Source organism: Dendronephthya gigantea, unplaced genomic scaffold, assembly GCF_004324835.1.
Source record: "Dendronephthya gigantea isolate DGI-Jeju-01 unplaced genomic scaffold, DenGig_1.0 000001F, whole genome shotgun sequence".
Lineage (NCBI taxonomy): Eukaryota > Metazoa > Cnidaria > Anthozoa > Malacalcyonacea > Nephtheidae > Dendronephthya > Dendronephthya gigantea.
The window spans coordinates 4110588-4125786 of record NW_021163011.1 but is presented as its reverse complement, the minus strand read 5'-3'; the positions used below and the strand labels follow the sequence as shown (position 1 = coordinate 4125786).

Genomic DNA, 15199 nt, shown 5'->3' with positions numbered 1-15199 from the left:
GTCCATGCCCTGACCAGTACTAACCGGATTCCGAGCTATATAGTTATAAAAATAAATTCATTTGATCTGTCATTGACTTATATTTGTTATATACATGTAAAGATCAAATGTTTGTAGCTATCGAATGCGTGGTACCTTTTTGTGTCACAGCGAATTATTGTTGTTGCCCAATACGATCGGATGAAACAGCATTGCTTGAAATTACATAACAACTTTGGGAGATCTTTGGCTGCGAGGTTTAACGTCGTACCATCTCCTAACAATTTTGCACGTCTCAGGGTACACCCTTTGCATCTAGTTCAGCATCATTAGTTTACTCTGGCCAATTTTAGTATGCCACAACGTTTTAAACAAGCATTTTATGGTAAAAATCATGATTCATGACTTCAACCCTTGTTGAAATTCCCAAAGTTAACTAATCGCCTACGCATAACGCCATGTCAGAAATATTCTTAAATATAAAAAAATGCAAAATAGCCTGTTTACAGCCCAATTACTGCATCGAAGCGAAGTGTACATCATTGTTCCCTGGGCATTTGAATGAATTAAAGACTTTAAGATAGACAAAAGAATAAGATCTACATGCACAACAGTGATTTCAATAAAGGGTACTCTTGGGGGGCACATGTTAAACGATAGAGGAACACAATGGAATATGATCCACCATTCAACCGTGATCAGAAAAAAAGGGACTAGTCGCAATTAAAGGTAACTTTATAAGACACATTCTGTGAAGCAAAAGTACAAATGCGGTGCAATAAAATACAAATTCACGCATACTGTGTAAATTAATAATTTATGTCATAAAATACAAGATATATATGTCTATTCGGGCATAACAGGTTTAACATAAAAAACTACAGCACTCGTTCATCTTACAACGTCATCACAAGATGATTAACAATGATATTTAAAGTATCTTTCACGAAGATCAGCGTTTTCTCTTCGTAAACAATGTCCTACTAACGATGCCGGTGCGTCTGAATCTGTATATTTTTCATGCTGCAATATCCTAGGGATGAGCATGCAGTCTTGTTCCCAGGGCGTTTTAAAATTAACAAGGTCTAAAATTCAAACATTTTTAAAGACTTTTTAGTCCTACTGGAATACACATAAGGGTAGAGTCCGGTACGAAATTTAACGAAGTCGAAAGTATGAACAGTGTACGAACTCCTGGGCAAATCTGCTGGAATATTGTAATATTCCTATAACAACGTAATACTTGTCTGGTTGCGACATAGTTGAAGAATCAAATCAAATGCTAAGATAAATTAATGCGCACCATGTGTCGTTTTCAGAATCGCTTTTTATTGTCAGCCCAGTGAAAGGTAGTAAAAAGCGAAGGTGAAAACGATACGCAAAGTTGCACAAACTGCCTAATTGTTAAAACCCCCTAAACGCTTCTTTATGTTCTTTACTCTTTAAAAACGCCTATCTCCTTTTATGCTGTGCTAAATTAGGCCCCGGGATCTTCTTTCCTGTAAAAATCCAAATGGAGGAGGGATATAGTTCACATTTCAAAATAATTCAAAACAAAATCAAGAAATTACGGGAGTAATATTCATATATAGATATAGATATAAAAAACATGAAACACAGTACATTCAAAATCTTATTAAGGGTGCTAAGGGATACTCTCAAGATCACGTCGTTTAACCACCCTCTTTTCCTAATGTGAGTGAGGCACAATACCCCCCACGAAAAATGCATTGTTTTCACAAAATTAATTTAATCAACACTAAAATCGCTAGGCTAAATAACCCTGATCAAACCTTAAAAGCGCTCTTACCCTTCTTCGTTTACTTCTTTTAATTTAGTTCCCTCTTCTGGAGAGCCATCCACAGTATCTATATAAGGTAATCAAGACACGTTTTTAACACACAAAGTGCTAGTGCGCCCTTAGAGCTTGAACAATTCTACTTAATTCCGCATTGACAAGGTTGAGATAAAATGTGGACGATCACACTTTGCAAGTTGCGGAGACATTGCCAAGTTTTTTAAAAAGCCTCGCTTCTTCTTTCCCCCCCCATAATTTTCGCTTGCCTCAAAGTAGAGAGAACTGCTGTAAGACTAAAAATTTGCCACGTCTATATATTTTTTCCCAGCCGCTACTCGATGACTTCCTAATAACAGTGTTATGCATATCATGTTCAGATTCTGTATCATGACCATCAAGGCAACTGTTGTAATAAATTTCATAAACCCGCAGAACACTGTTCGACATGTCTATATAAAAAATAAGTGCTGAAGTATACCCCCATTTATTAGTTGTTCTGGTATTCATCCGAAGTGCACTGGCACAGCTGGTTGAATTTACCGATTGATACCAAAATCCACACAAATATTAAATCTACACTTAAACTACAAACCCAGTTAAATTATGTCTACCTGCCACTGCCACTATAGATTTAAAATACATCTGCGGCCTCTGGTGGTTAAGCTATTCAACTTTCAAAACAAGGAGCTAAAACTTACACTTTTCACGTCCTTTACCAGAACAAGCAGCAGCACACATATGCACCACACCACAATGATTAAAGAAGCAGCAGAATATATCTACTGCTATAAGAACAAGTAGGATAATAACAATGACAATAGCAGCTATGGCACCGCCACTTAGCCCCTTTTTGCGTGCCACTTGGCCTGGAGGCACTACAAAAAAGGAATAAAAGAAGGATTAATAAGACGTTTTCTCAGAGACGTGACTAGAGGTTGCATTGAAAATTTTGCTGAAAGCAAATCACACGTTTTTCACGACCGATATAGTTATCGACCGCACAGTTATTTGAAATACTATAGTCACAAATGGTTAGAGATACTTGCGGGAACCACTGAGTATTTTCATAAAATACACAACAATAGTAACTCCGAATAAAGCAAGCATTTTCATTCAACGTTTCGACTTTATTTAGTCATCAACAGGAATGATGATGACTACATAAAGTCGAAACGTTGAATGAAAATGCTTACTTTATTCGGAGTTACTATTGTTATAGATACCCCTTGTGAAGTTCATGTAATACCAAGCCACATGTTACATACAAGATATTACACTTACGTCTCTCAGTTGTTGGGTCACTTGTCGTCATATTTGAACCTATTGTATATAGTGAAGTTTGTAACGTGGTCATGAACTAAACCATTAATTGATTAGAAATATTTTGAAATAATAACAGCGTGGATTTTAGGCACGTCTTGAAAAATAAGTATGGTAATTTGAATCCATATCTATCGTACAAAATAACATAAATTTTGTACTTTAAATTTGTCTTCCCAAGCAGGGGCAATCTTGTTAGCCATGCACATTAAATTTAACATAAATATAAAGACACTGATTTCCGTAAATCATTGTAAACTTTCTTTCATGACCATAAAAATATAAACGAAACACTTATGCTGATCGAATCTTTCAAACAGAAGTACTATGTTCGTTTCTTTACAACATTTCAAAACAATAGCTCCCAGGATAACCAGTATGTAGCCAGTGTTTTAAGAGCCTAAGTTTTAAATGAATTAAGAGAACTAAAGTAGCAAATTGTTTGCATATTCATTGCCTTTGGTGGAATGGCTGAGATTGTTATAACATATATTGAAACTCCTATACTACATGAGACGACCATATCGCTTTAGGACAAGTGCGCCAAGAAACCTACACCTTTCTTGTGTTGGCGTAATACTGCGAGATTTACAGTGTGTCAATTCTGTAAATCTCGGGGTGTTGCCATAACACCAAAATCGGTGTAAATTCCTGCAGCGGTATGAGCACCGATAAGGATCTGGTGTTATCAACTTATCTTACACCATTTTGGTGTTGGTGTAACACTGCGAGTTTTACAGTGATGTGGTGCCGTAAATTCCAAAGCCAAACCAACCACACAACAGCGATTTTATGATGTATATAACTGCACGTAAGCCCAATATCAAGCCTCATGTTTCATACAAGATATTAAACTTACGTTTTGTGGTTGTAAGATCTTCGGTAGGCGTGGGTGTTGGCGGAGCTGTAAATAATGGTCAAACTTTAGTGTCCATAACTGGATAGAGAATGCTTAGGTGTGTATATTGCTGGATTTAAAAAAAAACTGGATGCCTTAATAGGTGACTACTGATTTGCAAAATTCAATTGACTGACCAGATTTTTGATGCTTTTTTGAAAAAAGAAATTATAGATTTTTTTGAAATTGTGTTTATTCACATTTGTAAACACCTCGAAATTTATACTAAAACAATTAGTAGCCTCAGGCTCGGTGAAGGCTTGTAATCACCTCGCCTTTGGCGACTAACTGTTAAATATCGACACCACTTCCTTTGTTTTTATAACAATAGTTGAAGGGTATTATTGAAGGCCATAAATAGTTACTTTGTTTTATTCAAAAAACTTTTACTACTTTATCTTCAAAATACATAGACCTAAATAAGTGAGCTGGCGATTATCTTGAAGTTCTGTGGATACGTCACAAAGTCAGGGAAGGGTTTTTCTCGACTAGTATTGAACGTAGTATTGAACATGGTGGCCTCAAAATATGTTCTGAGTGCATGTGTTATTGCTTTTATTTGGTGACTTATAAGAGTAGTTCTGTACGGTCAATCCCGCTTGTGACGTCACTTATGTCAGTGTATAAAACGCCTGCAGATCATTCTGGGCCCCACGACCGTATTTGGTATTAAACGTCATGGTATAATCATGAATAAAGTACGTATATACTTACGCCGAGGTGGGATTGAAATGTTGCGTATGTCTGTAAGCGGTTTCTCTATTCCTCCCAGTTGATAAAACACCTGAAACTTATATGTTTTTCCATAATCCAAATCAGATATCTTCCAATAAATTTTATTCGTTTTTTCTCTCGAACGCTGATCATTAATCCCATACTCTATTATATATTCAACATTATCCTTTGGAACTTCGGGCCAGTAAAGTGTCACTGAATTCTCATTTATAGTCGCATTTCTAATTTCTTTCAACGGACCTGTAAGGAACAGAGAAAAAACAGAGAACAATTATATATACGTGTTACAAATCTTTGCAATAGTCTAGCGGAGAAATTGGTCGAATCTAACTGCACGTAAGCCCAATATTTATAAATACTGAATGCCTTATGTGATACATGCATGATGGTTATTTATTTATATATATATATATATATATATATAATGAATATATAATGAATATATAAGTTATTTATATATCTCCCTCACTTGCAAAAAAAAACAAACAACCAGAATGAACAAGACATGACATACATGTGGTAGTAGTTGTCACTTTAGTAGCTTTCAATCCAATATTTTCGACCTTAGTCTTTTGTTTAACTGCCAGTTCATAATCAGTATTTTCATCGAGGCCTGAAAATGTCTTTTGAGATGTATTGCTTGAAAGTAAGGATACTTTTACCAGCTTACGATCTGCAGATTGTCTAACCGTCACCTCGTATTCCTCAACCACAATATAACCCCGTTTATCATGAGCCCACGAGAAACTCACGCCATCACACGTGGGCTTCACGTCTTTTATTTCCGGTCTGTCTAGTGGGACTGTAATTTTATTGAAAGAAAAATTGTTTTTCAACATGACAAATCTGATCAGATTTAAAAATAGGGTATTAATTGAAAATATGCGAAAATGCAACTGTTTGAAAGTGACGATTATAAATTGAAGCAAGTAATTGGTGTGTTTACGAAACTGTATTCAACCGTGAGGGAGAGTATGGGGGAATTGAGCTGAGATCGCAATTCCCTTTAAATACTTACCACTCAATGTGATATCTATTTCCTCGGATTTCAACTTATTTCTAGCAATACATTTGTAATCACCAATATCGTCTGTATTTGTTACGTTAATGCGATATACCAGAGAAGATAAAACTGAATTCTGCGTAGTATTTGCTTTGAGATCTTTGCTTCCACGAACCAACTTCATCTCTGGTACTGGAACACCGGACGCATTGCAGGTGATTATTATCGGACGACCCAGCAAGCGCTCGTCTTAACCTTCTGGAACTTCCCGGTGGATCTAGGAAAGAGTAAAAAAAATTGTTGAACTAAATTATCCACACAAAGAAAACAAGGCTGAATATAACACATAAGGAATGACCTGGTGGTACTCTACATGCAGAGAAACAAATTAAGTTTCCGAATGAACTCGATATATTCTACCTTCTATTACATGCTAGCTAAAGCATGAGTTAGTAAAAGCAAGAGCCGTGGAAGATCGTTAAGTGGTGGGGGAGGGGAGGGGCAAATATTAATTCATTCACGTTCGCCATTATTAGTTTCTTTTGAAATTTAACGGTCTGATAACATGAACACATGAATATTTGCCCCCCTCCCCACTTTTGCGGCCCCTGAGTAAGGTAAACGAGGTACCGACGCCATATACTTACAGACAACATTGATTTGTATTGTTCGTTTACGTTTGATTATCGTCCCTGTAGAGTCCACAGCTCCATTCGTTGCTGAGCATTCATAGGTTCCATCTTTTTGAACACTTGCTATCGTCAGTTCGCTTTTACCAGGAGATTTTGCCTGAATTCATATAAATTGCTCGATGGTCTAAACTATTACAACTTTCATGCAACTTTGAATGGTTATTGCTCTTTTTACATGACTGCCATGACTGTAATATTTTTTATAAAACACTAAAATTATTTGAAAACGGTAGTAATCTTTAGCTATAATGGAAAGGGGTCAGTATACGACAAATCGATAAATAAGATGCTTCCTATATATGCTAATACAGTGTAACAAAAAATTTATCAAATCGTCGACGTCCTTTCCCCTTTCCATAGCAAAAAATGAATTTCTTAAAGTGCCTATAGCATGGTTGCAGATTTTAAATAAATATTTGAAGGTATTTTAAAGAACTTTGCAATACATTTTGTTATCAAAAAATATTGTCTTGATGGATTTTAAAGTTATCGGACATTCTATCATAACAAATGGCAGTAGCTAACTTATATTAGGTATACATGGCACAAAACGAATCGCTAAATATATTTGTATATAAATAAACAATTAAACAAATGAATAAACGAATTTGACACTGTTGTGTTTGTTCGATAAGGTCTAAGGATACCAAGGAACTATGATTAAACTTTGTACCTGCTGATTTGCGGCTAGAGGATCGCCATTCTTTGTAGACCATTCAACTATCGGTGGTGGACTTCCCGTTGCTAAACAGCTCACAGTTAACGGCTTCCCTTTTTCTACCTCTTTTTGGGCATCGAATGGCGTAATCGCTGGTGGAACTGAAATGAAACTTATATGAATAACAATAATTATGCATTTCTAAACCAGACAGTGCACGTAATTGTCAGAATACTTTACGTGCTACGCTATTTATTCATATTATTTACGATGACCATACCGTGAACAAACGACAGGGTCGAAGTCAACTGCTTGCGTCCAACAATATTTTCAGCAACACATGTGTAATCACCAACATCACTTGTTTCTACATCCGTGATTTGAAGTCCCGAAGCAGAGATGGAATATCTTCCGCCATTTTGTATAACATTTGAGTCTTTTTCCCATGTGATAGTTGGTGTAGGAACGCCAGTCGCGGAGCAATTAAAGTCTATTTTGCCACCAATGGTTCGGTTTACTTTTATTGATTTCCCTGTGATACTTGGAGTAACTAAATAATTTCAAAGAAATCGTGATTAACAGCGCAGCCGGGTTGTGTTGTGAACGACACCGGTCGACAGCTATGCGTCGCATTTTGGAACAGTTTCGCGTCGAATGCAATTTAGACAAAAGAGGATGAGTTGATAATGATTTTTATCATCTACATCATCTATTGCTTGAATTGCATAAGACGCGACCAAAATGCGACTCATCATAACCTAGCCTTATAGCTTCGTCTCTTCTATTTTTCACTAGATAATACTAACTACCAATACTACAACAACTTATTATAATACAAATTGATACGAGGCCACGTGAAATATTTGGACAGGAGTTAAATTATTAGCTTTGAACCAGGTTAGCAGCCTAAAAGAATCGGTCATACAGAGAGATCTCTCCCGCTTCATTGATCGTCATACAGACAGATCTCTTCCGTTTCAGAAACTAGGAACCCATAATCTTCCAGATCATAAATGGATCTGAAAGTGAAAGATTCTGGATTCCTAGTTTATTTCTTTAATTTTTAGCATGATAAAATGCTACTGCATGGATTCTCGACTCTTGCCACCCAAAATTCCTACTAACCAAGTACATTCACAGCTATATCCTCAGATGATTCGGAGTATATGTCTTTGTTTACCGCGTCTGCACGATAAACGCCACCATCACCGCTTTCAACTTTAGATATGAGCAACGACCCATTGAAAGCTAAACCATAACGACCCGTGATATTCAATGCTACTTTGTCCTTCGTCCAGGTGAAATCTGGATGTGGATAGCCTCGTATATTGATGTTGATCATTCCTGGCTGATCTTTAATCAAACTTTGATTCTTCACAATAGGTGCAATAATAGAAGCTGAAAAACACAACATGCATAGACTCGTTTACAATTGCAATTCCCAATGCTATTTTATGTGAAATTTTCTTCCTCTAGTAGATTAGAGGGCGTGCACAAGTTCTAAATGTTCAACGAGCACATATACATCAGGACTGAGACGGTTGTATCAAGCCCGTTTAGCTTAAACAGTGGATAAGTGAATATTAAATAACACTCTCACATCTCTCTGGAATGAGTCAACTTGAATATTATGCACTGAATGTGTGGGTTAAATAGTATCTTTGTATTAAGGTAAAAAACATTCAGTTCGCTTGTTGAATAAAACGATAGACTTGCTTTCTATTTTGAACTTATCCACCGTTTAAGCTAAACGGGCTTGATACAACCGGCCCCCGGACTGAGGCGGTCGTACGAAATCTACCGGATCGTGCATGATTTCTTCAATTGCTCTATAATTGCCTGTTGTTTGGTATATAACGTGAATTAAATCTCGGTATTCATAAATTGTGGATCTCTGAAATAGTGGTTAGCTCTTAATCTGTAGTTTTATTGTTTTTCAAGCATCTTTACAAATCATAATCTGGTGGATAGCGCTATCCGTACAACCCAACCCAGGGGGCTTATTTACTGTGCTCAGCTGCGGAAAGCTCAGAGCTATACCGCTCTGTCGACCTAGAAGCTTTGATATTTGAACAATAATTTGAAATGTTCCAATTATATAAAGGAGCCCCTAAGACCATATCACACTCAACGTCAGTGACCAAAATACAGATTATTTGACAAAAAAGAGAAAATTTATACAACAGTTCTCACGACTTACGTGCGAAATCTATTTTAACACTATCATTGTTTCCTTCCTTTGAAAAGCAGAACCACTCTCCAGCCAAATATACATTCATTGATGGTATATCGAGGATATGACTGACACCATCCGTCGTGAATTTAGGCTTGAATTTATCTTCGATTGAAGACGAGTACATTTTATTGTACCATTTATCAAATGTATCAGGTGTGGTTACTTCACATTTTACAGTAAAACTTTGTTTATCAGTACCGGTTATTTCATCGACCTTAATATAGACTTTGCAAGCTGAAAAACAGAAAATACAAATAAAAAATCATGCCATCAGATTATTCAATCTAGATGACAGACCTCTGCATGAACAAAAGTAGACGCAAGGCTGTTTTAGGATGGAGGATGTCGCTGTTATCAGGCGCAAAATTGACACACTAGAACTATTCGGAGCTACTTCAGTAACAACCGATGAAAAAATTATTATAAGATATTATCCAGATATCCTATTGAAGCCATTTCAAACTAGGGATCCAAAGATAGTGAAACGTTTCTGTCCCCTTAAGTACCTCAGCAACCCGATGACTGTCCCAACATAACAAAGACAGTGTTTTGACTTAATTCTACCAGTATAAACCGGGTTAAATCAAACGGTAAGGTAAGCTTCAAATGTTGAGCTTTTCATGTGCCTAACCTAATGACAATGAACGAACCAATAAAGCCTTTGTTTGAATTTATTTGCATTCGATTCGGCACATGAAAAGTTTAGCAGATTGTGGAAACTTAATACAAGAAACGTGCTAGCGTGTATGTAGCTATAAAACCGTTAGCCGATATATTGTCATTATTGTGTTTAATCATATTTTTAGTTGCTCACGCAAAGCCGGTGAACTTTGCAAAAGGGCAAAAATAATAATACATAGTAATAATAAATAATACAAGTAAAATGAATAAATAATCGTTAATAACTCCCAAAGAACCAATATGCACACGAAATGTTTATGATTAGCTGTTTCGAGAACGTTTCTCAATCGTATTTCAATATAGACATGTCGTCATAATTCGTCGTAATTCATATGTCATAATAGACCTTTTCGGTAATTACATCACAAGATTTTAACGTCACAACGTTTTAAATTTAGAACCACCTTAATGAAATGGATTTTAAGTTTTACTCTCACGGCCACGTGCAAAGAAACAAAACATCCTTTTTCAACACATGCATGAAAAAGATTTTTTCTCTGACCAATAAATGTAGAAATAAGCCATATCACGAGAACGACTAAGACCGCGAGCCTCGTTCTCGCGTTATGTCGTATTTCCATACTAAATAAAAGATTCTTTTTAATGCATGTGTTGAAGAAGGATGTTTTGCATCTTTCCACAAAGCGTGTGAGAGTAAAACTTGAAATCCATCTCTTTTAAGGTGGTTCGAAATTTAAAGCGATAATGTCGTAACGTAATCACCGAAAAGGTCCACTGATTCGTTGTAATTCGTTGTTTTGCGAAATCCGACATATGAAAACCGAATTACAACAAATTACGACATGTGAATTATGACGAATTATGTTATAGGAATTAAGGGTTTTCCATGATTTCTAGGAGTGGTATGAACCCCGCGTTTTGGTCACATCACACGTGCCAGCTTAGTTATAGAAACATAGACCATATTATAGTCGCCCAATAGAAGCGTTGCGAAAAAAATATTGAGCAACTCATTTTTGATGTACGGAGTTCGTGAAATATTTTGTGACGAACTGACAAATCGTGATCAGACGTTAGACCGACAGACGCTACACCGACAATATCATGCCATCAGATTATTCAATCTAGATGACAGACCTCTGCATGAACAAAAGTAGACGTAATGCTGTTTTAGGACGGAAGATGTCGCTGTTAACAAGAGAAATTATGTCTTCATGCAAAATGAACCATGCCACTAGGCGGAAATTGGGCAGACTTTGGAGCGGAATTTTTCCTCACCTGCTTGCTTTCATGCGAACTCAAGAGAGAAAAACAAAGAAAAATTCCGCTCCGCGCGGAAAATTCCGTCCAGTGAAATAAGGTTATACAGCCTTTTTTTCTTGACATGCAATTAGAGGATTTATACAGACTCTCCAACAATACATATTCAGGTTAACATGTTGAAATATGAAACTGTTGCTAAGTTGCAAACATTATGTTGATATTTAATGCAGTATTGATATGCTTGTCATCTTGCCTTGAAATTTTTTATAACAAACAAGCCTTAATCATCAGTAATAATAAAACTGCCATTTGTTATGGAAGATTAGATGCAAGGGTGATATTTTATTACAACACAGTCAAAGTCCATTCTTGACAACATTCTTAATATCTTTTGTGTTCCTTAAAAAGAGATGATGATGCTGTGCACTAAATTATGTATGGCGCTTAATCATGTGCAAGTTGATATTGCACACAAGTATCACAGTGCATAATATATTTCCTTCGAAAATTTAGGCCAAAAGCAGACTCTCTGTGTTTGTATCGATAATCTCACAATGCCAATATTAATACCAGACAATTACATGAAAAAATTCTACATGGGCCAGTTCCAGTAATACATTTATTAAATTCCAAGAAATTGTGGAAAGTTGCTTGAAGAATTTTAGAAACCTGCTGATTCACTAATCAACATTGCTCAAAATGCATTGTATACAAATTTTTATTTGTCAATTTAAAAGAAACTTTTAAAATCTTTCAGAAACCGCAATCAACTATGGAGAAATTAGTGAAATGAATGATAGAAGTTAAATGAGACTATGGAGTATAGACCAGGAAGAATGTTGTTGACAAGAAAACAAGCATGATTTGAAAATGAAAGCCAAGCAAATGAAATTATCCACAGGCATAAAATAATTTCTGAATGAAAGTTATTCCTAAAAATGTCATATAACTTGTGTGATCAAGAAAGATCACATGTAATCTGACCTGTAATAACCAAACCTGCCAATAAATAGATGTACCTTATGAAGGTATTAAAAATACTTCTGCAATAATTGCTAATGAAATTAACGCCAGGTTCTCCCCATGACCAATACAATGTCACAGTTGTATCTCGTGAAACGTTAAAGTGAAAGTGAAATGAAATTACTGAACTGCTTAACGGAAACTCTCAGTCTCTGCCAATACCGCGTATACTAAACAAATAGCACGAGGAACTATTTCGAACTTGTTGAGACAAAACATCTTTGATATGAGACTAATTATTTATAATTACAAAAAACTATGCCTTTGAGCGCCGTTTCATATCACTAGCTGGCGCAACTCGATATCGTGAAGCCAGCAATTGTGGCAGATATATTTCAAATTAAATGAATTTATATATATTACACCATAACTTGCGGTTAGTGTTATGCTAAAACCAAGCTATTGACAGTGTATTTTTAACATCGGATGTTTTGAAAATGTACACGAGTATAAAATATTTACCGCGAGGCATCATGCTGAGTGAATTTATAACATAAAAGGATCACACAAAATGACAAATATGCATTTGGAATAGGTTTGAATATTTTAACGTCTTAATCAACAATAATCTAAAACAGACACCACGCGACTTTACTCTGCGACAAAAAACGCACACAACAACTTATGTAAGATAGCACTTCATCAGAAAATTTGAACAGAAATTCACTGAAAAGACACTACAAGAACCAGAATTTAAATCTGCATATGATAGCGCGAGTTTCAATACAACAATACGAGGTTCATTTAACCCCACGTACAAATCCGTACAAAAGTATATATGGCAACTTATCGACGCCATAGTATTGTAAGAATATTAATTCGTTAAAAGTCGTGTATAAATCTACTGTGCTTAATCTTTTGGTTATAAAAGGCACGAATAGGTATATGAGATTATAGTTGCCGCCCTTCCATGCTCAAATGTCTCGAACTCTCCAGGTATGCAGTTCTTGTCGTGATATCATGTAAACTGGTATTGTTTTGCGAATAAAGGAGCAAGAACTGTTTAATTGAAGGCAATTTATATCAATAAGTCATTTTGATCAACACATAGTATGTGTGTAAAATCCGCGATTTATCCTACTGGTCAACTTGAGGTTTTGTCACAACAGACTTCAGCGGCAAAAGCAGCATGGTTTGTTGAACACAGTAAAATATAATATAATTTTAATCATATAACCATACCTGCGTAGGATATCATCATACACAAAAGCTGAAGCAGTATCTTTAGTATGTTCATTTTTAGAGCTTCTTTTAGTTCAACAGTGTATCAAGACCATCCAAAGCTTCAGATATCCACGCAAGAAGATCAGACAATCGCCCTTAAGTATTTTGTAATCGGACACCTTTCAGCTTCCTGAAATATCATAACATCTGACAAAACTTTACGCATCTGGCGGTTGACGTTTCACAGAAGCGCATGCGCATTTACGCTTTGTTATCGCTGCTTGTGATCAATACTAACCAATACTAACCCCCCGATATGGATCAACAAGCAAGTGACAACAACAAATTTTTTCAATTATAATGACATACATTTACCATCTTCAATAATTAATTATAAATTGCCTTCACTTGATAATGCATATATTTTAACATGAACCAGTCAATAATGAATGAATTCAGCAACAGAGTGATCACTACTAGGCAGGAACTATGGCTTCCTCTGCTTGGACCTACCTGCATGCGTAATGAGAGTTTTATAACTCTGGGACAAAGTTGTAACCCCATATACACTCCTAAACTTACGTATTTTTATACTTTATAAAGTTTATATTAAAATTATCTTGTCGAAATTACTGCATATGTTCTTATATGCCCTAAATTTTGCGGAAATTTATGTGTGATTCTTTAAATAACTACACGAAGTCACGAACGTCTCCTTTTAAATACCCCCCCCCCGGAAAGAGTTTGAAAGAGAGAAATTTGCCTCTGGACTAAAAGTAAGCATTATATGGTTTCTCGAAATCTTGAACTTTATTTTTAATGGCTCCTACCAACATGGTCATTAAAGGCATGCTGATAATAATATTCAGAGAATGCATGTTTAGAAAACATGCATATATACAGTGCTATATATAACTAAGGGCTCACTAAGCTATAGCATTAAATTTCATTATTCACGACAAATCAATGCATGCATCCTTATCGCATGTGGTTTGAGTTTAATTTGTAAGGATGAAATTTCCTCTCGACTTTATTGATAAGAGATTAAGTTCGAAGACAAATTATCAAACCTTTACTGAATTTAAGCCGGTAGAACGTAGAAAAAATTTCCCCACAACTAGCTACCTTTCTTTTTTAGCCCTAAAATAGAATTGTGTGCCGCAATTTTGCGGCCTATTGCGATATTCACGATATGCATAGAATGTCATGCATGCATTAATCTTAACCACCCGCAAAATTTTCTCTTAGTCTGTCAAAGAGAACTAGAGGAGTCCCATCAAATTAAACTAAAGGTTTAATCAGGCAGAAAATGTTTTGATTCTAAACATTTTTAAAATAATTATAGTAATATAGGTATTATAGGTCGTACAGACAAAAAGGAATGAATTGCTCAATATATAGACTAGTTTATAGAATTAAAGTGTGAAAATATACTAAAAAATTTAGATTTCGGTGGACAAGAAGATGGGAGACAACGTAGTAATTTTGATACCTCATTAAAAATCTTTGTAATCACGAGTTTATGACAGCATGACACGATCTGAATTTAACTAATTTTGCTTCATCCGCAGTACACGTCCAGTTGTGCTGATATGAAAGCCACTTATGGACTGGGCATGCATAAAAGAGAAACCATGCATACCAACTGATATACATAAATATATATAAAAATACTCTATTAAAGCGGCAAACAAATGCAAATTTTCAATTACAACAAATGAAATATCTACACATAATACAACAAATATAGAACAGGAAAACGAAATAAATACAGTAACAGGGTGTGAA

At 35.7% G+C, this 15199-nt stretch overlaps 1 protein-coding gene across 1 annotated transcript; it reads right to left on the bottom strand.

The window, feature by feature from the left end:
- Nucleotides 1–735: 735 nt before the first annotated feature.
- LOC114528147 (tyrosine-protein phosphatase 10D-like) lies at nucleotides 736–5976 on the bottom strand. The gene is made up of 8 exons (XM_028549751.1): nucleotides 5749–5976; nucleotides 5245–5532; nucleotides 4710–4970; nucleotides 3957–4001; nucleotides 3059–3097; nucleotides 2476–2652; nucleotides 1790–1847; nucleotides 736–1478 (listed from the first exon to the last, which is right to left on the bottom strand). The coding sequence occupies exons 1-8, from the start codon at nucleotides 5915–5917 to the stop codon at nucleotides 1457–1459; spliced, it is 1059 nt and encodes a 352-aa protein (XP_028405552.1). The 5' UTR covers nucleotides 5918–5976; the 3' UTR covers nucleotides 736–1456.
- Nucleotides 5977–15199: the final 9223 nt, after the last annotated feature.

Coding starts and splice junctions, on each gene's coding strand:
- LOC114528147 (XM_028549751.1), bottom strand. CDS start 5,917: ATGAAGTTGGTTCGTGGAAGCAAAGATCTCAAAGCAAATACTACGCAG. Junction 5,533..5,748: donor AATAGATATCACATTGAGTG/GTAAGTATTTAA, acceptor ATAAAATTACAG/TCCCACTAGACAGACCGGAA. Junction 1,848..2,475: donor TGGTAAAGGACGTGAAAAGT/GTAAGTTTTAGC, acceptor TACCTTATATAG/ATACTGTGGATGGCTCTCCA.